The 24,640-nt window shown below is 36.1% G+C and overlaps 1 protein-coding gene across 8 annotated transcripts in view; it reads left to right on the top strand.

The window, feature by feature from the left end:
* The window catches only part of CCDC91 (coiled-coil domain containing 91), a 292,175-nt gene that overhangs the window by 155,543 nt on the left and 111,992 nt on the right, over window positions 1-24,640 (top strand). For all 8 annotated transcript variants that reach the window (XR_008426514.1, XR_008426513.1, XM_053921692.1 and 5 more), the window contains one exon: window positions 182-259. Coding sequence is in view for 6 of the 8 variants with exons in the window: in XM_053921692.1 (XP_053777667.1) it covers window positions 182-259 (78 nt within the window). In the remaining 2 variants the exon portion in view is untranslated. The remainder of the gene's footprint in view (window positions 1-181; window positions 260-24,640) is intronic.

The following is a 24,640-nucleotide window of genomic DNA, read 5'->3' as shown; positions in this document are numbered from 1 at the left end:
TTTAATTGCTGCAGCCTCCCTAATGCTTTTAAACAGAACTTTTTTAAAGAATAGCTTTTCACTCTTCAGCTGCAGCACTGATGTTTCACAAACCACTCGCTTATGGATGGCTACAAAAGTCAGTAGTTTTATTATTTTGTAAATGAAAGAACAAATTATTTAGTTTCTTTTTTTTTTTCAGGAAAAACATAAACAAGAATTGGAAGACATGAGGAAAGCTGGTCATGAAGCCCTCAGCATTATTGTGGATGAATATAAGGTAGAAGATTGAGATTTTTTTAAACTTTGATAAGCTTTAGTAAAAAACTTTAAAATAGGCATAAGCAAACATACACAAATTGTAGAATTCTAGTGTAGTCTTATTTTGGTATAAAGTTCCTTTCAACTGATCTATAGTGTTCATTGAAAGTCTACTTAGTCATGCTAGTTGTTGCTCTGCATTTGAGAAGTTATAGAATTTCTGAGAATACAGGATTGGCAGCTGAAGATTCAAAACCAAAATACTATAGAATTAATTGCTGGATTATATTATGGCTCCACTTCTCACAGAAAACGAAAGATATGGTATAAACCTGAAAAATATTATTGTACTTTTATTCTTAAATATTTTAAATAGATTTCAGTATATTTAAGCAATGACAGAAATTGTGATAAATGTCGATATGAGTGATATGCAATACTGTTCTTTTGATTCTATGCCTGTATAAGCTTAATCATTTATTTATTTTTAAAAAGATTTTGTTTATTTATTTATTTTTAGACAGAGGGGAAGGGAGGAAGAGAGAGAGGGAAACATCAGTGTGTGGTTGCCTCTTGCGCTCCCCGTACTGGGGACCTGGCCTGCAACCCAGGCATGTGCCCTGACTGGGAATCAAACAGGCAACCCTTTGGTTCTCAGGCCAGTGCTCAAGCCACAGAGCCACACCAGCCAGGGTAAAGCTTACTCATTTAAAGCAAATTTAGTGTTTACTGACAGAATTTTCCCTAACATTTCCTGTTAGGCTTTTCTCCCCCACAAGAGGCGTACATTCTTGTTGAAATCAGTCTTCCCAGAGGTAACCACCATGAGCTGTTGGGTGTGCGTTTTCCAAAAGTTTTCTGTCTCTTGCTCTCTCTGTAGATGTACATGTAGATGTCTCCACGTCATACTATGTAATTTGGGTTTGTTTTTACAAACATGTTTTTCTACTCGATCTGTTCTTCGTTTCTTGCTGTATTTACTCAATATGACTTAGAGATATTTTAATGTCAGTTTATATATACTTATTTTATTTTTGTTACTATTCTATAGTATCCCATAGTACATATGTACCCTAATTGCTTTACCTGTATAGTTAGGAATTTAGTTTTGGTTTTGATTGTTCATTATTACACTAAATGTTTTCTTAAAAATCCTTTTCCTGCCTGTGGAATGTATAAATATTTTGTCGATTCATCTTTATCCCTAGGCTTGATAGAAGTTAAAGTCATTTTAGTTAGCTGATAATTTAATGTGAAAAAGATTCCTGTAACAAGTCATTTGGATAAAAGTACATAAAGAAGTATATCCAAAATTACTTTAAGTGAGAAACTTTCCCCCTTTCCATAAAATAGTCTGGTAGATAGGTCCTGGGACGTGAAAGGTCATTTTTGCAACTTGGCCCAATATAGAAACTGGTGCAATTGTTGAGAAGGTCATTCAAAAAATGTCTGGTTTTTACAGCTGTGATTATTGGCTCTTTTTATAATGTTGTGAATTTTTAGTTCTGCTAATATAAACCAGCTTTAGTTATTGAGTTGGGGAAAAGTATAGGATCTATTTTGAACCATCTTTTTTTCCCTAAGGGTAATGGTGGGTAGAATGAAAATACTGTAATTTACATAATTCTCTTGGAATAGTGATACATTCTTGGATGAATTTATGTTTTACTTTTTATTTATGAATTTTAAATGTTTTGAAAGTATTTACATTGTGTATACTTATATATATATATATATATATATCTGAACAGCTCAGTATTTAGTATATTAAATCCTTTTTTGGTTCTAGATTCATAAAATTTCCTGTGCTGAAAACATGTTTATTGTATATTACTTTCAACATTGCCAACTAATGTGGTTAAAATCCCATGTGAAAGCTTTGTAAATATATTTTACAATTGTATTTTGAGGAAATTTGGTTGTGAACTACTTACTTTACCTCCTTTTTGTCTAGTATCATTATTTGCCAATAATTTAAAAACAGAGAATTTAAAAGTATCAAGCATTAGGTATTATGATTTGCTGAAAAGGATTAGGAATCGAACCAGATAGCATACAAAGTTATATTTTATTTGTTGTATTATACTTAAAGCCAGTTAACGTGAAAAATACATAAATTCTTCTACAGCAGGGAACTTTGGTGTAAATACATTTTATATAGCTTTAGATATTGATTTAGTGATGAACTTAACATTTGGTATAATAATATTATAATACTCTCAGGAGGAATAATATCTAATATGTTAATTATCACATGCAATTTTGTAATCCAGGTGGTCTAAAAACATACTGAGCATCAACTTCATAGTAGTATAGAATAAAAGTAAGTCAGGCAGGAAAAATAGGTGGTGTTTTCCTGGTAGATTAGATGTCTATAATTTAAGTGTTAATTTATGCCCACTATGGAATAAGAAAAAAAGGTTTTTTTCATCTTTCCTCACACTAAATTCAAGCATGAGAAGTTCATTTGATTATTGTTTTATTATGCTTTTCTTTTTTTAAGATAGTAACTTAATTTTTATTAATATATTTTAGTTTTGTTTTATTAAGATATATAAACATTTTGATGGATGATTCATTAATCATTTGATAACTCAAAAATAAACCAAAATACACCTTCTAACAACCATTGCTCTGAGAATAGCATCAGTGTGAATATTCTCCTTGCATTTTATTCTTTAATTCAAGAAATACAAGTGACATCATTTTTATGGCAGAGACTATTGTAGTTATAGCACTGAACAGAACAGACAAGTCCTTGGTCTAGTGGGATATATGTATATATTCCATACATAGGCTGTATGGAATATATAGACTATGCTTATGGAATATGCATATGGAATATGCTTATACAAGATATACATGTACAGGAAGTAAGGAACCTAGAACCGTATCTCTCCTGATGCTTTGGTTTTCAGGACTTTACACTTTTACCTCTCCTACCTGTGCAGGCATTTACTCAAACAGGCAACTGGACTCGAGAATCTGTTACCCTCCGACCACCATTCTTGGCTTCCAAGGATCCAACATATCCTGGACTCAATATGATTAGTCTTTTTATCCCCTTCAAGTTGAGTTGAAATATTATTGAGGAGTTTGAAAAAAATATTTCAATAGAAAAGATAATAAAACATACCAACTAAGGTAAAACAAAAATGCAAAGATATACTATTTTTGCATTAACCTCTGCTTCCAGACACATGAAGTAGACATTTCCCCCCCATTCCTCCTCCTAAATACAGCTAAAAAATAAACCCTGAGCATTAATGTATAAAACAGACATAAAACCTTGACATTTTGACTAATAAAGTGAGACTGGCTCAGGATCTTGGGATCCAGGTAACTGCATGATACTGGGTTCCCTGTTTTTTTTTGTTTGTTTGTTTGTCTGTTTATTTGTGTTTTCTTCATCTGCTCCAGACCAGGTGCTGGAGAAGAGCAAAAACCCAGCACACCAAATGGGCACAGATAACACACCCCAAGGAAAGCCTGTATTCTCTACCCAAAATACAGGAAGCCTTCCTCTCAAAAAGGCAGAAAAGTATTAGATAATAACTATTCTCATCCCGCCAAACATCACAGCAGGAACTGCGACCCCACCCCCAGCCCTGCCAACAAGAGCCAGTTAGAGAACCTAGACTTCCACCCTTCCCAGGCCACTATCATATCTGATATAGTATCATATTAGAGGAAAGCTGCTAACTCACAATTTAAAATATGCAGGTTTCATTTGAAAATTACTAACCTTACCAAGAACCAAGAAAATCTCATCATGAGTGAAAAAAGACAGTGAGCAGAAGCCAACACAAAGTTGACAACAATGTTGGAATTCTTGCCCAAGGATTAAAAAAAAATTATTGTTCCATTACAGTTGTCCCAATCTCCCCCGCCCCACTCTCCCTGCCCACCACCACCCCCCACTCCCACAGTCAGTCTGCACCTGCTGGCATCCATCACAACAGTGATTTAATGAGCAATAATGAATATGCTAGAAACAAATGAAAAGTAGAAAATTTCAGCAAAGGAATAGAAAATTTCAGAAAAATAATAGATTATTTAAAGAAGAACCAAATGGACATTTTAGAACTAAAAAATACAATAACCAAAATAAATAGAGTACAAACTCAAAAGCATAATAGAGAAACATTGGAAAGAATCAGTGAATTTGAAAATAGAGTAATAGAGGTCATTAAGTTTGAATGATAGAGAGAAAATAGACTGAACACAAATAAACAGGGATTTAAAGATCTTTGAGATCTAAAATTCATGTCGTCAGAGTCCTTGAAAGAAAAAAGAGAGTTGAATTGAAAAAATATTCAAAGAAATAATGGCTGAAAATTTCCCAAATTTGTCAGAGGAAATGAGAGTACATACTCAAGAAGCCAAGTGAACTCTAGACAAGATAAACAAACAAAAACCCCAAAATATTCCACTCTAAGACCTTAACTTATGTGTCAACCAGGCTGGGCCGTGGTGCCCAGATATTTGGTGAGTTGTTATTGTGGTTGTTTTTGTGAGGGAATATTTTGGATAAGATGAACATTCAAATCCATAGACTGGGTAAAGTGGATTGCCACCCTGATTGGGTGGGATTTATATAATCATTAGAAGGTCTTAATAGAACAAAGACTAATTGAATCTGAGCAAGAAGGTGTTCTCTTAGCAGGTAGCCTTTAGACTTTTCCTTGGGTCTTCTGTCTGACAGCCTACCCTTCATTTACTGAATTTGCCCACCTCCATAATTGTGCCAGCCAGTTCCTTAAAATTATCTATCTATCTATCTATCTATCTATCTATCTATCTATCTATCTATCTATTTATCTATCTATGCATTTTATTGGTTCTATTTTTTAGAGACCCTGACTAAAACACATATCATAGTCAAATTTCTGAAAATTAAAAACAAAAAATCTTGAAAATAACCAGAGAAAGATATTTTACCTACAGAAAATAAACAGAATGACATGGGGCATCCCTGGACAGGTAGTTCAGTTGGATAGAGCATCATCCTTATGTGCCAAGGTTGTAGGTTCGATCCCCAGTCAGGGCACATACAAGAATCAACCAATGAAAGCATAAATAATGGAACAACAAATCAATGTTTCTCTCTCTCTCTTTCTCCCCCTTCCTCTCTCTTTCTAAAATCAATTAAAAAAAAAGAATAATACTGGATATTTCATCAGAAACCATGGAGGGCAGAAGGAAATAGAACAAATGCTGAATGAAAACAACTATCAACCCAGATTTCTACATTCAGTGAAAATATACTTCTGGAGTGAAGAGAGAAAATACTATCTTCTCAGATGAAGGAAAACTAAGAAAAATTTTCATACAAATCTACCCTAAAACAATGGGCAAGGAAGTTATCTACACAAAAGGAATGATAAAGGGAAGAATTCTAGAACATTAGAGAAAAACAAAGATAAAAAATATGGCTATATTTTTGTCTATGTATATATTGTCTATATATTTAGTCTATGGCTAACGCAATAGACTTTCTTTTCTTAAGTTTCTAAGTTATGTGCACTGTGAAATAACACATTATAGCATTGCCTGATGTGGTTCTCAATATACATGAAGGAAATTTTTTTTTAAATTGTATTGTAAACAAAGGAGAACAAAGGACATAAGGCGGGGGAAGGGAGTGAGGCTACTACATTTACCTTGAACTGGTAAAATACCAATACCACTGATGGTGTGGCTTATTACTGTTTTTTATTACTCCAAATTTGTTTACTATTTCTATATTTCATCTTATGATAAGGCTTAGGAATTTCTTTATTAAACAGTTTTATTGCAGGATATTAAAGTATTAAAATCATTTGGCGCTAGTTTACATTTATACATACGTATTTCAGAAATTATAATCAGTCTAAATATAATACAGAAGGCTTGTATTTATTTGTCACTGTGACTCCCAAGAACCTCAAGTAATAATCTAATAATGATGACTACAGAAGGAAGTTTATTAGTCATGTAGTTTGATTTAGAGAAGGCTGATGATGCTATTTTATTTTAATATTTTATGGTTTTTGAATAGCTTTATTGAGATATAATTCACATACTATAAAATTTACCTGAAGTTTTTTGTAATATTTTTAAAAATTATTTTATTGTTATTCAATTACAGTTGTCTGTATTTTTTCCCTGCCCCTCTCCCCTCAATCCAAACCCACCTCCCTCCCTTGCTTCTACCCTCCCCTGTGGTTTTGTCCATGTGTCCTTTATAGTAGTTCCTGAAAACCCTTCTCCCCACTGTCCCTTCCCCCTTCCCTTCTGGCTATTGTTAGATTGTTCTTAACTTCAATGTCTCTGATAATATTTTGTTTGCTTTTTTCTTCTGTTGATTATGTTCCAGTTAAAGGTGAGATCATATGGTATTTGTCCCTCACCACCTGGCTTATTTCACTTAGCATAATGCTCTCCAGTTCCATCCATGCTGTTGCAAAGGGTATACGCTCCTTCTTTCTCTCTGCTGAGTAGAATTCCATTGTGTAAGTGTACCACAGTGTTTTGATCCACTCATGTACTGATGGGCACTTAGGCTGATTCCAGCACTTGGCTATTGTAAATTGTGCTGCTATGAACATTGGGGTGCATAGGATCTTTTGACTTGGTGTTTCGGGATTCTTAGGGTATAATCCCAGCAGTGGAATTACTGGGTCAAAAGGCAGTTCCATTTTTAGTTTTCTGAGGAAATTCCATACTGTTTTCCGCAATGGCTACACCAGTCTGCATTCCCACCAAAAGTGCCCTAGGGGTCCCTTTTCTCCACATCCTCTCCAACACTTGTTGTTTGTTGATTTGGTTATGATGGCCATTCTGACTGGTGTGAAGTGGTATCTCATTGTGGTTTTAATTTGCATCTCTCTGATAGCTAGTGATCCAATCTTTTTCTACATTCAGTAATGATATATAAAAAATTTATATGTCTTTACTCTATGAACTACTTCTATTAGAAAAGATGATTGATTATTTTGATGTCAGACAAACCTGGATGAAGTAAATACTTGTGACCTTGGGCAGTTTCTTATATGGGAATTTTAGTTTCTTTATATGTAAATTAGAGAATAAACCATAGAACTTACTCATAGAAGGGTTATGAAGATCCACGAAACAACAAATACTACATGGCTAAGAATAATGCTGTTAATAAATATTAGCCATTATAGTTACTGTTTTTATACTTAACATACAGTTTTCTAGCATAGCAATTTCAACACCTTGTCATTATTTTACAGCTGATTATAAATTAGTTTACTTCTCAAAGTCACACAATGTGGATTCTTGTTTCAGTCTTTGGAACTGTCCACTTAAGTGAAAGAAATTGTGGCCCTGCCCTTCGTAGTCATGGTCTCCTCCTAAAAAGCCAGAATTCTTTTTTTGCTTTAGAAAATAAATAGCTGACTCCAGATTGATGAAAAAGCCATGTGAAATCCTATTAAAGTACAGAAGAAAACAAAGCTAAAACTAACGTAATGCGCTACGTGTGCCACTTTTCCCGTAATGTGTACTTAATTTCGTTAATTTTTTCTCAGTCATGTCGTGATTTTTTAAATCATTTATCCTGATAATTAACAACAGTAAATTAAATGTAGACCTTGGAAGGCTTTCCAGAGGAGCACATCACATCTGAAATTGTTTACTCCAAGTAACACAAGAATTTTCCTTTACTTGTTTAGAGCATTTTTCCCTTGAAATTGTCATTCTCCAGTACATACACTGGCTCAGACTTCACAGTTCTTTATGTCTGTAGTTTTCTCTATCAGAGATTACTATCCATGATGTGAGTTTTTTTAAGGATAATAACTAGTTGTATTGGTGAGATGCTAGTTTGTGTAAGACACCCTGAACAGTTGTCATGGGTAAGGGTATCTTAATCCTTTGGTTCTCACCTCTTGCAGCATATAAGAAATTACTTGTGTTGTATTTAAAAGATGCATCTGCCGAGGCAGATATCTCCTCTGAAAATTCTGTATCAGTTGATGGACGTGCAGTCTAGCTGGTTGTATTTTCTTTAAAGTTCTAGAAGTCATTCTGTTACTCCTTAGGGGTGTTAATCACTGTAGTTTTCACTCATATTTATTTCTTTGAATATATTCTATCTATTTCAGCCTGTTGCCATATTCTTCCCCTCGTGTCACCTAATATCACACATGGCAAGGTTATGTGTGTGTACATGTAGGAGGATGCGTGTACATGTGCACGTTTCCCACTGAAATCACTGCGATAAGTTTTTGTGCAAGAAAAATGAGATACTCTCACAGAACCTAAATAACTATAGGATAGACTGCTTTTTTTTTTGAAAATTAAAAAAAATCAAGGTTTTCAACTATGAGTAAGGAAATAGATTTTATCCTGCATCAAGAGTTTTCTTTTTTACACCTTATTGCTTCCCTTAATATGGGAGAAGTGATCGCAGCAAAAAAAAGTTTCTTCATAGTGGGGGATTGGTAAATCAGCACAGAGGGACTATCAAAGTAAGTCATACATGGGAAAATACAGGCATCTTTGCTAAAATAGATTTCATATATTATATGATATATAAAATAGATATCTTACATATTGCTTCTGGTTTTCTTTTTAGAATTGTCTGCACACATGTATTGGATTAATACAGAGTATAAAAGTGCTTGAGGTAAAGCCATTTTAGATGCAGACACATTCTTAAATTGACTTTCTTTTTATCCTAATAATTTTGGGGAAAATTTTCCAAAGGAAGTACTAGTTGATTCATTATGTTAAAGTTCAGAGCTGGAGCTTTTGCGGATGTGCTACACCAGTGAGTGGCAAGTGCTCAAGAAATTAAGTTCAGCGGTTGTCTTTATTTTATCTTGCTTTGGAGCCCAGTTCATTAAAAAATCCAATTTGGCACAAATAAGATATGAACATATATTTTGGTTAACATTTTTGTTCTGCTACCGTATATAGACTTATTTTGATCAAGGCAGTGATAACAGACTCTTCCCTTTCTTTCATTTTTTTTAATGTTGAGTTTACTTTAAGGAAGATCAGTTAGAAAAAGAGCTTTCCGCTTTTAAAATTCTTCTATACATAGTTTTGAATTTTATCCTGAAGTTACATTTGCAAATGACCTTTTTGGTTCTGGCTCAACCTGTTTATTTTTTAAATTAAATTACCCTCTGTTGTTTTTTTTGTTTTGTTTTTTAAATTAAATGTATTAGGCTGACATTGGTTAATAAGATTTTATAGGTTCCAAATGTACATTTCTATGATACATGCTGTGTATGTATATTGCATTTTGTGCCTACCTCCCAAGGTCAAACTGTATTTTGTTGACATGTATTTGGCCCCCTTTGTTCTGCCTCCCCACCCCCCTCCCTCTGATAACCACCATACTTTTGTCTGTCTGTGAGTTTCAGTTTTATGTCCTACACATGAGTGAGATCATATGGGTCTTAGCTTTTTCTGACTGACTCCTTTTGCTCAGCATGACATTCTCAAGGTCCATCCATGTCGTCACATATAACAGTATTTTATCTTATGGCTGAGTAGTAATTTCACTGTATATATCATATGTATCACATCTTCTTTACCTAATTAATCATCTATCAAAGGATGCTTTGGTGGGGTTTTTTGCTTGTTTGTGTTTGTTTTGTCTTGGCCATTGTGAATAATGCAGCAATGACCATGGGTGTGCGTATATCTTTGCGAATAAATGTTTTCAGATTTTTCAGGTAGACCTAGAGGAGACACTGCTGGGTCATATTGTAGGTCTATTCATAATTTTTTGAGGAACTTCCATACTGTTTTTCATAGTGGCTGTACCAATTTGCATGCCTGCCAGCAGTGAATGAAGGTTCCTTTTTTTCCACAACCTTTCCAACACTTGTTATTTGTCTTGTGGATAATAGCCCTTGTAACCAGTGTGAGGTGGTATCTCATTGTAGTTTTCATTTGCATTTCTCTAATAGCTCGTGAAGTTGAGCATCTTTTCACATATATCTGTTGGCCATTTGTATGTCTTCTTGGGAGAAGTGTCTGTTCAGATCCTCTGCCCATTTTTTAAATTGGATTGTTTGATGTTGAGTTGTATGAGTTCTTCATATATTTAGGATATTAACACCTTCTCAGAGCTGTTGTTTGCAAATATCTTCTCCCATTCTGTTGGTTGCCTCTTTGTTACCTGTTTTGTTTGCCGTGCAGAGCTTTTTAGTTTGATACAATCCTATTATTTTGCCTACTTCTCTTGCCTTTGGGGTCAAATTTTAAAATCTTCTCTAAGACCAAGGTCCATAAGTTTTTGTTGTTTAAACTTAAGGGAGTTAGACACTTTTCAAATCATAGGAGAAGTATGAAATACATTATTGAATTTTGACATTTCACAGATTAACAAAAATAGCGATTAGAAAAATAGCCTGAAAAAGGCAAAAAAGAAAATGCAGTTTAGTTTAATACTTACATGCAAACACCAAGTAATTTATAGCTATGATGATTTAAGGTGTATGCCCTCTTCATAAACTGTAAGAGCTGTCTTTCCTCACCCTTTGTGAGCATGCTTTTGACCAAGTGGAGTATATTTACAAAAGTCATCCTTTTGTACAAATACCTATGCATTTCAAGATATCTACACTAAAGTAGACATATAGACATAACAGCAATTTTTCTTTCATATTCTTTGTTTCTGAAGCCTGAGTAAATGGATGAGCTTTAATTCCATGTATTGAAACCTAGATGGCAAAACTCAACGAGTGCTAGTCACATGAGTAGTGCTTATAAATACTTGACTGTTTCAGTGAGAAAGTAAAGAATGGGAGGATTTTTTCTAAAGTCTTAGAACATTTTATGAAGAGAATTTTTGATAGAAATATTTTCTCTTTTTGTGTTGCTTGAATATCAGAAAATTTAATGAGTTATAGTAGAGTTTTAGGCATACAAATTTTCTGCTACTTATGGTAAAAATGATGCAAAATTGCTACATAACCTTCAGTTCTGCAATTATCCTGATTAAATTATTGATATGTTCATTTCCCAACATTTATTTTATTGAGTGTGACAATCCTCTGTGCATTCTCTGTAAAGGTTAAGTATGTCTTAAATACCTTTGGTAAGGATTGCTTTGAATTTTATCAATGTACCACATGTTAAATGCCAGCTTGGAGTATCAAATGCCTGCTGTCTTCCATTTCTCAAAAGCACCCACTTGCTAGTGTTTTGTTTGAACTCTTGAGTTGTTTGTACTGTTTTATAAGGGAAAGTATATTGCATTTAGGAAACCAGTTTTTCCCAGGGTGTAGAATTACTTGTGTTGTCTGAAGCTCCGCTCCGAGGAGGGGAGGACCATGTTGTTTTCTCTTCTTTTAGTATTTTCTCTTGATTGGAGATCGCTAACTTTTCGTGCAAAGACAGGAGCAGTAAAAGTTAGGATATGTGACAGCTGTCATATATCTTCTTGTTCAAATTCGAGTTAGTCTAGAAGTATGAAATAAATTTATAGTTTTAGTGATTTGATTGAACGAGGATCTCATAAATTCCAGCTTTTATCGTATGATCAGATTTTTCCTGGACAAATAAAGATGTTTGCTGTTGCCAGTAGAGTTTGGCCTAACACCATCCTAGATACTAGTGATCAGTTTGGAAATAATGATTTGGCTTGTCCATTCTTATCCCTCCCACCAAACTTAACCTCAGCAGAAGATTGAGAAAAAGGTTTGGTAGTTGAGAATAGTTCTTGTGTGCTCTGAGTGCTCTGGGCTATGCCAGAATTTTGCATGCAAGGCTATTCTTGTGGTTTTTCTAGCTGGGCCCAAACCAAAAGGCATTGGAAACCTTGCAAGAGAACTTGTTCTAATGTAGATTTAAGACTTGCCTTTATATTGTGACTGGATCATCAGCCGGATAGTTAAAGGAATGAGGGGAAAGTCTTTATTATGAATTGAAGGTATAAATTTTAAATTTCCGCTTCAAAACAGACCTTGAAAAATAACTTCAATGATAAAAAATAAAGTTAAATGATTAAGGTTTATTTAGTTAGCAGTTTCTTAAGACATGTTAAGACCTGCCTTCCCCCCACTGTTTTTGCCTTACTTGTGAAATGCTCATGTTATGGGTTCTTTCTTTTTTTTTAATCATCACCCAAGGACATTTTTTTTAAATTGCTTTTAGAGAGAAAGGAAGAGAGAGAAATATCAATGCAAGAGGGACACAGTGATTGGTTGTATGTGCCCAGGCTGGGGATCAAACCCACAGCCTAGGTGTTTGCCTGACAGGAATCAAACTCACATCCTGACCAGTTAGTTATCAGATGACGCTCCAGCCAACCGAGCCACACCAGCCAGGGCTATGAGTACTTTTTTATATTAATTAACGTCAAGTTAATACTGTGACTAATGCTGGTCAGACTTGGAAATTTTATAAATAACAGTCCTGTCTCACCTAGATATTATTATTAATTATTATTGATTTCTTCTTCTATCAGAAAAATTCAGGCTATTTTATCATATCTTTCCTTCATAATAATATTGTTTCTCCACATTGACCTGAACGAGGCTTGATCTGTTCTGATGGGGTTGGATGTTTTTCCAAATCTTCCTTTATCTAAGCTTATTCAGCAGGTTTCTATCTCTAGTAATAATGTTTGAAGAGTGATTACATAGTAGCATCTGTAAAGAATATCATTTTTGTAATTATTCCAGTTAGTATAATAGATCAGTTATTGTCATCAAGGTATATCTGGATTTAGGCATTTTCAATTTTAGATATTGTCTGAAAAGCATTTAATAATTAGACTATAGTAAAAAAAATGGAGAGTGTGTTACAGATTTATTTTTATTCATTTTTTATTGGCCACCAATATTCCAGTTAGTGAAAGGATGCATACCATAGTTCTAAAGGCAGAAAAGATAAACTGCTGAATGTTTTCTTACACTCATTTAATTTTCTAACTCCAAATTGAAGATATAGATACAAAAAACTACATTTTTTTGCCTGTTTGAGAGGATATAAGAGAGGAATGTTTATACTTTTCTCTCAACTCTAAAACACAGACTTAGAGGAAGGAAAGCAGAGATATAAGAACCAGTGACATTTGGGAGAATGACATTTTAAGATGTCTGTCACATTTCTAATTAATATACAACCCCATATCAAAATAGAAGGCTGGTTTTGATTCTAGCCTTAAGGTCTAGTTAATCAGCTTTGGAGAATCTTGCTATTTGAGAATATAAACTTTGTACCAAGGATAAATTATTGGTACATGAATAGAATAGAAATCATTCTATTCTACTAATAGAATAGAATGATTTCTACTAATAGAATAGAATGATTTTCCCTAGTATTTTCAAAATACCTTATTTTTTGACAAGGCGATATGTATGCACTACGTAATTAAAAAGACACGCAAGTGCAATAGTAAAACTAAATGTTGCTCCCATTGCTATCTGGGTATTAGGTGCCTTTAACTTCAAAGGCTCTATCTTTTCCAGATGAGAGATAAGTTACTTAAAATTGTCATATCTTCAGTTTGCAATGAATTGACTTTCACATTGCTTTATGGCTATGAGAAAGGAATTCCATTTGAGGAATAATCCATATACAGTGTGATTTAGTCCATGTAGTCAAAAGCAGAAAGTTTAAGGTTCATCCTATTTTGATGTTTAGCAGGATATTCATGTAGCCAACATGTTTTGGTCATTAAACCATTGTAATAACCTAATGTGGGCTCATGCCCAGCCAGAAGTGCCACTTCGTGCCATCTTATAATAGTGAAGTACTCATACCAGTTAGTGTATTAATAATTCCTCCCAGCCACTTGGATGACTTTGTCCCTTCCCCCAGGCTTGTCCCTGACCCCACATGGTCAAGCCCAAGCTGGTGCTGCAGGTGGCCTCTGGCACCTGCTCCCATCTAGGGGACGGCACTTTTAATTTTTTGGTGCCGAATCCAATGGATTTTAAATAGTTTACATTTTACCCTGAATATTATAACTTCTGTAATATATTAACTTTTATCTGGAGAAGAACCCGGTTGAAGTATCATATGTTGTCATTAAAGTCCACCGTGTTATTCTCTTTATGATCAAAAAGATAAAGGAAAATTTAATATTTGTCAATGTGTCTTTTAATAAACTTGATTTAAATGAAACCTCATTTTTCCCCAATGTTAATGGCTTTTCAGTATGAAAAAATTCCTTCTAATCTTTGACATCTCTATCTGATGAATGGACCTCAGTTAATTTTGAGGAAAGTCTTTCATTTTAATGGCTTTAAATCTAGTAATTTAAAAGATAATGTTGATCTTGAATCCACAGAGCCTGAGTTTCACTTGTCAAGAAGTGAGGAATTTAGCTCTCAAAAATCAGCAAATGGTTAGAACAATCCCAGTTTTTAATATTATCAATATCAAAATTAAATGAACTGTTACAATTTGACAGAATCCCTTTATTCCTTCATCAGTGGCAGAGAAGAACCTCTTTTCTTCTTCCTGTTCGCTAGATAAGGGCCGTGAGACCCGGAGGAGAAGGGCCTTGACCAAACGCACAGAGGCAGAGGAGGGATTTTCAGTAAAAGCCGGGTCACTCAAAGCTTGATGCAAGGCTCCATTCAACAAATTGCGCTGCCCCCTTGGAATGTTAATGCCTGTGCATGCAGGCCAAATATTTCTGACATCCTGATGGATTTCTTTTTTTCCGTGGTCTCTGATATTTCAGAAAATGAGATGCATGGGTCTTTAGTGTTTAAAACCAGGTGTTTCATTTAACCCTGTAAGAGATTCTGAAGAGATTGTTTTAGTTAGAATTGTTCTCTCTCTCTCTCTGTGTCTCTGTGTCTCTGTGTCTGTCTCTCTCCCTCTCTCCCTCTCCCTCTCCCTCTCTCTCTCTGTCTGTCTCTCCCTCTGAAACCGCTGCTCCCACTCCAGTCACAAGGAACAATATTGTGGCATCTAAGGGAGAGGCATGTCCGTATGGCAGCTTTTTAGAAGTTTAAAGTATCTGGAAGGCAGACATGCAGAATCTGTGCTGTACTTAATTTTAGAAACTTCTTAATTTTAATGTGTTGTCCATGGCACAAAAGAAATTTTCCCTGGGAGACTTCTGTGGTGTTTGAGGTAACAACTCTTATGTTACTAGAATCCCTTAACAACAAGGCCAACAGGAATGATTCCTTCAGTCCTGAACATTTTTTTTGGCTTTTAGAGCCTCCCAAACACTTTATAGCATGGCTAGACTGTATTGAATTTCCATGTTTAGATCTACGCCCATAATTTAACTTTTTCTTTTTGCGTATAGTACCTCTGCACTGGAATTCAAACACATACAAAAACTGAGGATCACTGTCATTCCAAATGCTTGAGATCTGTAACAGGATAAAATTTTCAGCGACCTCAATATGACCTTGTACTTCTCCTCCTTTTTTTAAATTAGGAAAAGAAGGGAGAAATATTTTTTGAATCCATTTTTCCATAATTTCAGGTCATAATTTTTTTGTTGCTTTGTAAAAAGAAATCTGGCCAAATCCATCACTATCACTCCTCATATATCTAGAATTTGCTCTTGACAAACATGCACCTTCCTTCTTCTCAAGGGTTAAAATCGACAGGGTCTGCATGTTGCCGAACTTTTGCCAGCCTTGGTAGCAGGAGACCAGGAACCTGACCTTGAATTTAGAAACAATTTTGAGTAAATGAAAGCTGTAAAGCTAGATGGAAGTCTTTCCCCTAGAGAATTATACTCCCTAGTCCTTTCATAGTATACTTTCAGTTATTTATATTGAATTCATTGGGGTGGCATTGGTTAATAAAATTACATAAATTTCAGGTGTACAATTCTATAATACATCATCTGTATATTGTGTTGTGTGTTCACCGCCCCAAGTCAAGTCTCCTTCCATCACTCATATGCCTCTTGTCCTTTTTCATCCAGCTTATTTCACTTAGCATAATATTCTCATGTTGGTCATCATGTTGGTCATGTTGGTCCCCTTGTAACCTCTCTGTCTCCCTCAACCCACCTTTCCTTCTGGTACTCACTGTGCTGTTGTTTGGGTCCATAAGATTTGTTGGTTTTTTTACTACTAAATTCCTTCACCCTTTTCACCCAGCCCTGCAACCCTCCCTCCCCTCTGGCATCTGTCAGTCTGTCCTCTACCTATGAGATACATGCAAGAAAGAAAGAAAGAGAGAAAGAGAGGAGAAAAAGAGGAGAAAGAGAGGAGAAGGAGAGGAGAAGGAGAGGGAGAGGGAGAGGAGAGAGAAAGAAGTAGATCACCTTCTTACACCATACACAAAAATAAACTCAAAATGGATGAGATTTTTACACTATACTTTTAAATCATTTCTCAATGAGAGATTTATAATTACATTACTTCTTTTTGTATCCCAACAAAGTTTTCTAAAATGTCTAAACATGTGTTTTAGAGATGATCTAATATTTCTTTTTAACACAACCACATCTCTATCTAAATTGGATTACTAGCTCTCTGATATATCAGTTTGTATATTTGTATGATATATCATTCTATCAGTTTCTCCTCCCAAACTACAAGTGAAAAAAGCAGATTGAAGTTTTAGACCCCCGGATTGGCAAAATATATTTTTCATTAGCCAAGAGTCCTTGAACATTAAGACAAGTTGGAAACCAAGATCAACATTCAGATCCAAATCTAGTTAGCTACCATCATTTGGACACTGTCTCTTCATTTGCATAGTCTTTGTTGCCTATTTGCTATAAAATGGACAATGTAATAATGTAGAACTGAATGCTAATGGACAATGTCCAGATGAAGTGCATGTTAAGTATTACTTGCCCACTATACTTGTACCCAGTATATATAGGGTACTTTTCTATTAGAAAATGAAAAACACGGAGTTACTTCTTACTGTGATTAACTCCTTCATTAATGAGGATAATTGCATTATTGTTAATTCTACTCAATAAAAAATATGTTGATGCCTTTTCCCAAGAAGACGTATCAGCTACAAGGGAAATGCAGATCAAATCTACAATGAAATACCACCTCACACCAGTTAGAATGGCTGTTATCAATGAGACAAGAAATAAGTGTTGGAGAGGATGTAGAGGAAAAGGAACCCTCGTACGGTGCTGATGGATATGTAAACTGGTACACTTGTTTACCAGTTTATGGAGTATGGAGGAGCTTCTCAAATATTAAGAATAGACTCAGCAAATCCATATATTGTGGATATCTACCTGAAAAATTTGAAAACATTTACTCGCAAAGATATATTTATGCACCCCTATGTTCATTTTGGTGTTATTCACGGTAGCCAAGACATGGAAACAAGCAAAGTGCCCTTTGATGGATGATTGAATAAAGAAGATGTGGTACATGTATACAGTGGAGCACTAATAGGCCATAGAAGTGATGAGATACTGCCATTTGTGACAACATGAGAATATTATGCTAAGTGAAATAAGCTGGATGAAAAAGGACAAGAGGCATATGAGTTTTCTCACATGTGGGCTATGGGCACATACAACAAACTCATAGACACAGATAACAGCAGGGTGGTCATCACAGGGGAAGGGAAGTAGGGGGAGGATGAAGAGGGTAAAAGGGGTCAAATATATGGTGATTGAAGGAGACTGGACTTTGGGAGGTGAGCACATATGCGATATATAGGTCATGTATTATAGCATTGAAACTTGTATAATGTTATTAATGAATATCACCCAATAAATTTTTATAAATATTCATACATGGTACATTAATTACAAGTTTCTTACATATACAAATATGTGTAGCCCACAGAAATCATTGTTACATATTTTCATTCTCACAAATTGTCCATTGATGGAGAAAATTGTGATAGCATTTGAGTACTTTTGCTACTTTGAAGCACTGTTTTAAGATGATTTAAAAAAAAAAAAAAACAGATTATAGAAACTTCCTTGTTTAAAGCCTTTAGAGGGAGCCCTAGCCAGTGTGGCTCAGTTGGTTGGAGCATCAGTGCCATAAACTGGAAGGTCAAGAGTTCAATTCCTAGTCAGGTCACGTGCCTGGATTATGGGTTTGGTCTCTGGTCAGGGCGCATGAGAGAGGCAACTATTTGATGTTTCTCTCCGATATCAATGTTTCTCTTCCTCTGCCTCTCTTCCTCTCTCTGTAAAATCAATAAGCATGTCCTCAGGTGAGGATTTAAGAAAACAAAAGCCTTTAAAGGTAGACCTACTGGTCTTGCAATCCCCAAGACAAGCCTCATGTGACCAGTTTTGAATCTCACGCAGGGGAATCCCAAGGTTGTGACCAACAGCCTGCGACTTTACATTTCTAATAAACTTCCAGAGGATGCCAGTTCTGTTGTTGAAAGACCACACTTTCCCTAGCAAGACCATAGAAAATATTCCTTTGCCTGACCTTGTCCTCTGTGTTTAACCCTTCCTGGGACCTGAAGCAAAGGACCTCTAAGTCTATGGCAGTATCATGAAGTTCACTGGAGTCTCCAGAGACAGAGAAGCCTCAGTGGGGTCTAGGAGAATAGATCATCTCAGTTCCTCAAAGATACGTATATTGGGGAGTGAAATCAGAGGAATGGCAGCGTGAGAGATCTCTTTGGTCTCTCCCCTTGAAGTTTCAACAGTTTGAAGAGCTAGAATTCAACAAAGGATTCCATGCTCAACACACAAACACACCTGAGAGATCCGCTCATTGAAATATATAAAGTGGGTGAGTGGGAGCGAGCAGGAAGTGAGAAAAGAGAAACTGTGAGATGAGCCATGGATGCAGCCCTGCCCCCAGGAGTTCACAGTGGGGCTGAGCCTGGAGATGAAAGAGATCAGGTTGTGGCTGGAACTGCCTTCAGCAGGGAGGAGCAAAGAGATTCAGTGGGCATTCTTGCAGGAGTGGGCATTACGCACTGTGGCTGAGCCTGGTGACCTGGGCAGGGACAGAACGCAGAGGTGCAGCTGCTGTTGTCTGGCAGTTGGCATTCCAGGCAGAGAAACAAAGCCACTGAGCCTGACCACTCCTTAACCTCCCTGAGCTTGCCTCCCTTCGCCCTTGGTGTTGGGTTACAGAGCACACTATTTACAAACCTCAGGACTGGTACTACAGAATCACTTTTTCCCTGAGCAAAGGGCAAACTCTGTGGCTGGTCCCGGGATCTGGGGCATAGGATGCCCTCCATTACCTGGAGGTCAAAGCAACTTAGCAGGCAGCTGGGTTAACCCAGCCCATCTCACCCCCGTGCATAACTGCTGCACTGATGGCAGTGTCTGGATGCAGGGAACAGAACTGAGATTTCACAGATTCGGAGCCCCATCACCCACCACATGCTCCTGTGGGGTTGGTCCCCTGGAACTGGGGTGACTGGATCACCTCCCCATTTTCCACCAGCCCGTGGAGATCTGAAAAGCTAGAGAAGTGCAAGAGAAAGCTAAAAAGCTTGTGATTCAGGGCCACCTACTAAAAAATAAAATTAAGACTTGTTCATATCAATCTACTAGAGAAGTGCTACTCATGCATATATGCCTAGACAGAGAAGGAATCCATTAAATATTGTGAATAACCCAGGTAGCAATGCAGCTCAGAAAGAAAGTGGAGAATCTGCAGAAAACAAACTTTAAAGACATGGAAATATGTGATTTAAATGACAGATAATTCAGTGTTGAAGTTCTGAAAAACTCAACGAGATGCAAGAAAATGCAGATAGGCAGTTTAATGAGCTCAGAAAACAAATCAACAGAGAAAATGAGTACTTTACCAAAGAGATTGAAACTTTAAAAAAAGAACCAAACAGAAATCCTGGAGGTGAAGAACCAATAAATAAGATCAAAAATTGACTGAAGAGCACAAGAAATAGAGCAGACCAGATGGAGGAAAGGATTGGTGGTATCAAAGGTAGAAATCTAGAAATGATGCAGAGGGAAGAAGAAAAAGACATGAGCATGAAAAAAAATGAAAGAACTATCTGACTCCATGAGAAAGCAATATAGGAATACCAGGCATACCAGAAGAAGAGAGAAAGAAGGGAATGGAGAACCCATTCAAACAAATAGTTGATGAGAACTTCCCAAACCTATGAAAAGAGCTAGGTCCTTGAATGCAAGAAGCAAACAGAACACATAATTACCTCAGTTCAAAAAGGCCTTCTCCAAGGTACAATGTATTAACACTGTCAATTAAGTTAGGGACAAAGAAACGATTCTCAAGGCAGTCAGGGAAAAGAAGAAAATAACCCATAAAGGAATGCCCATTAGGTTATCATGGGACTTCTCAGCAGAAAGTCTACAAGCTAGAAGAGAGTGGAACCAAATATTCAAACTACTGAAAAAGAGAAATTACCAACCAAGAATAACATATTCAGTAAAGTTATCCTTTAGACATGAAGGAGAAAGAAAGACTTTTTCCAGACATCCAGATGCCGAGGGAATTTTATCACAAGAAGATCTGCACTACAGGAAATACTCAAGGGGTTATTCTACCTGAAACAAAGAACAAAAGGCCACAAACCTATGAGTAAGATCTCCAATACACTTACATCATAAACTGGGATAATTTGCGACAATGAAAACATAAAATGGGAGGTAGTAAAGGTCAGAATTTCCAAAGGAGGGGGGATATCAGATGCATTCAAAAGAAAAAGGACTATTCTATGTATGAAACTTTTTTTCTCATTTATCTAATGGTAACCACATGTAAAAAACCCAAAACTGAGATGCCTCACTTAAAAAAAGAGGAAACAGAGGACAGAGGTATGAAATACCACCAAGCAAAAAACAACAGACAGAAACACAAAAGAAAATAATCAGTGGAGGCACAGAACTGCCAGAAAACAAAAGGTAAAATGGCTATAAGAAATCCTCGTTGACCAATAATTACCCTAAATGTAAATAGACTCAATTTGCCAGGAAAAAGGAACAGAGTAACAGAATAATCATAAAACAAAACCCAACCACATGCTGCCTTCAGGAGGCACATCTAAGCTGCAAAGACAAAGAGACTCAGAGTGAAAGGGTGGAAAACAATCCTCCAAGCAAACAGCATCCACAGAAAAGCAGGTGTAGCCATACTTACATCGGACAAAGTAGATCTCAAGATAACAAAGGTAAAAAGAGACAAAGATGGACGTTTTATAATGATAAAGAGGGCACTAAATCAAGACATAACACTTCTCAATATATCAGGGAGCATCAAAATACATAAAGTGACTGCTAACAACTAACAGAAAAACTGACAAAAACACAGTCATGGTTGGGGACCTAAATACTCCATTGATAGCTCTAGACAGAAAATTAATAAGTATCAACTTTGCCCTGGCCAGGTGACTCAGTTGGTTGGAGTGTCATCCCATACACTAAAATGGTGCAGGTTTGATTGCTAGTGAGAGCACTGACCCGGTGACACGAAGTTTGCCTGTTGAAGGCTAAAAAGAAGGCTGTTGTAGCTGTAGTACCTGATGGAATTCTCTGGTTCATTGATCTGCAATGGCCTCTTCTAGTTCTTGAGCTCAGCAACCTTATTCCCACTCTGAGACTTTGCACTTTTTCCTTTGATAGACATGTTCTCCCAGACTTTTTATATGGCCGAGGTTTTTTTACTTGTGACATCTCAACTCTTTGCATTTCTCCAGAGAGCTTTCTTGACTATCCTTTCTAAAAATTTTCTCCTCCACTATTCTTTTCCTTTTTGTTCCTTTTTATTTCCTACATAGCATGTATCACCATCAGAAATGGATTGTTTATTGTCTGCCTTGCAGTCTTTCTTACCCTCCCTCTCCCCTTGCCATGATGCAAATTCAGGAGAGGCTGATGTTTGCTTTGGTCAAGTCTGTGTCCCCAGTATCTAAAACAATGCCTGGAATAAAGTGTGCATTTAGTAAGCGTTAGCTCAATAATAGAAGAATGAATAAATAATTAAGAGGCTATAAAAATCAAGTAAGTACTTAATACACAAAGAGAAATGTGCTTTACTGGCATAGAACAGGGAAGACACAAAGGGACCCAAGTGGGTGGACCTGAATTCAGTTATTTGTTCCCCTGAGTCTTTTAGTTTGATTTTGGGCACACTTCTTAACCCCAGTGTCTATTTATTTGCAAAAGAGGTATATAAAGTTAATGGGAAAAATGGTAGAATAAGTCAGTGAATTATTTGTCAAGTATGACTTGGAGGATTCGTAGGTATATTTTGTGTGTGATTTGTAAAATAATCTAGTTACTGTTGCCTAAAATTAGCTACAAAGTGTACTTTTAAGGTTATACACTAAATGCCAGAATGATATTCCCATTCCAGAGACCATCTCATTCCTTAGACATGTCTGCTTTCCCAAGTTGGACAAGTCATTTAATTTGATAAGGCTGGAGTCAGATCTGTAAGAACTGGGGTATTTCAAGGGAGGAAGACCAGCTGTGTTTGTTGGGACAGCAGAGTGTAGTTTGGGTTGCAGCGGTCTGCTGTGGCTCGGCTTCTCTACTCGTTTAAATTCCGGCATATATTGGTTTTGGGTGGTTTTTGACCTAACATCTTTCTCCTTGAGTTTAATAATTGTAGAATTTATGACATACTGTCCCTTCCAAGGAGTTTGTAGTCTTTCACATGCTTTATTTTATTTACTCAAAATTTATCTTGTATAGTAGAAAGAATGGACATTTCTAGTCTAAAATAACATAAAAGTTGAAACCCCTGGTAGGGATTAAATATACTCAGGGACAAATTTGATAACTGAACTTGGCAATTATAATTTGAAGCCTAATGAGCTTTTCCGTGAATATTGGTACCACTCATACTGTGATTTAAAAATATTAATACAGAAATCATTACTCACCAAATAGCTGTTGTATTGTGTCTATGATGTACACGGAACTCTTTTAAGGAATTTCGCGTTCCTTTAGTGTAGGTTCCTGCACAAAGAACCCTGCAATCTTATTCACATCTTTAAAACTATTGTTAAAGAACTATGGGAACTAGTTTGCCTCAAGTTCAATAAAATAAATTGCCTGGGATGATACAGAAAATCTCTGATAGAGCTGTGGCTAAAACCTAAGCATGTTGAAAATCAGCAGCATTCCCCGCCTTTGGTAGCATTTTTTTTATTATGCAATGTTTGCCTACACCTTTATTTTTCTGTATGTCCACGTTGTGAGTCTTAATGCTTTATATTTGTTGAAAATAGTTTAAAAAGGTCATATGAAGGAAATAATTCTTTATATATCTTTCTATATTTTGTATAAGCCCACACGAAGGCTTCCTTGTGTCTTTGGTATCTGTAGAGAAAATAACTTGCAGGAAAATGTTGATTAATGTGTATTTTTATATTTACAACATGTGGGAAATTTAAAGACAATTATTATGGTGTATTACATGGGAAAATAAATATCCAATTTGATAATGGTAGATCAAGCTGTAAAAGCAGGTAGCTGGTACCAAATGTGTATTTGTAAGTATGAGTGTAATGGTTCATATTCTAGTTGTGAGGGTAGTTTTTGCAAATTACCTCCTTCTTTTGGAGCATGGCACTAATAATCCCTCTGCCGAATAACACAGGGCACATTTTTAAACTACCTTATTATCACATACAGCTCTTTTAATATTTGGCCCCTGCCTACTTTTGTACCTTCCTGTATTACTATTTGCCTGCACTCTTAACTCAAGCTGTTCTTTTTCTTTCTTTTTATTTTTTAATCCTCTCTCTATGGCATGTTTTTATTGATTTTAGAGAGAGAGGAAGGGGGGGAGAGAGAGAGAGAGAGAAACATCTATGTGAGGGTGAAACAGCAATTGGTTGCCTCCCCCATACACATCCTGACTAGGATCAAACCTGCAACCTAGGCGTGTGCCCTGACCGGGAATTGAACCTGCACCATTTTGGTATTGGGACAATGCCCCAGCCAACTTAGCTACCTGGCCAGGGCTCGAGCCGTTCTTACCTATTTAATGTTTTCTGTGTACAGCAGTGAGTCTTACAAGTAGACTTTGGGCACCTTTTCTTTCTCTGATACACACCTCGCATATGCCTATGGTGTGTGGTTATCTAAAGATTGTTTCTCTTTAATGATAGAAATAACTCAGTAAGAACAGACTTTAAAAAAATATTCATGTTCTTAGGACCTACCTTTAGGTATCTTTGGTAGATGGGTGGATTTAAATAACTGAATGGGGCTAAGAGGAGAGGTTTGAACTATATGAAAGGCTGGTTCCTTGTGCATAGCTTTTCTCCATGGCCATAACCACAGCTTTGGTTCTTCCTTAACTTACTATCCTATAGTGCTTGCCTCCTTGAAGTTTGGAAGAAAACAAATACATGATGTATGCATCAATTATTAGAGGGAAAACATACTATTCAATAATGTTTCTTAATTCCAATGAACAAATATTTTATGAACTTACTTGTCCCTCCAAAGAATATAACCTACTAAAAATCACAGTTGGGTATTTAAACTATGGGATAGTTTAGAACCATGGCAAATAGGGAAGTGAAAACAGTT

Source organism: Desmodus rotundus, chromosome 3 (genome assembly GCF_022682495.2).
Source record: "Desmodus rotundus isolate HL8 chromosome 3, HLdesRot8A.1, whole genome shotgun sequence".
NCBI classification, from domain to species: Eukaryota; Metazoa; Chordata; class Mammalia; order Chiroptera; family Phyllostomidae; genus Desmodus; species Desmodus rotundus.
Note: the sequence above shows the minus strand (reverse complement) of the source record. Positions and strands in the feature narration are given on the sequence as shown.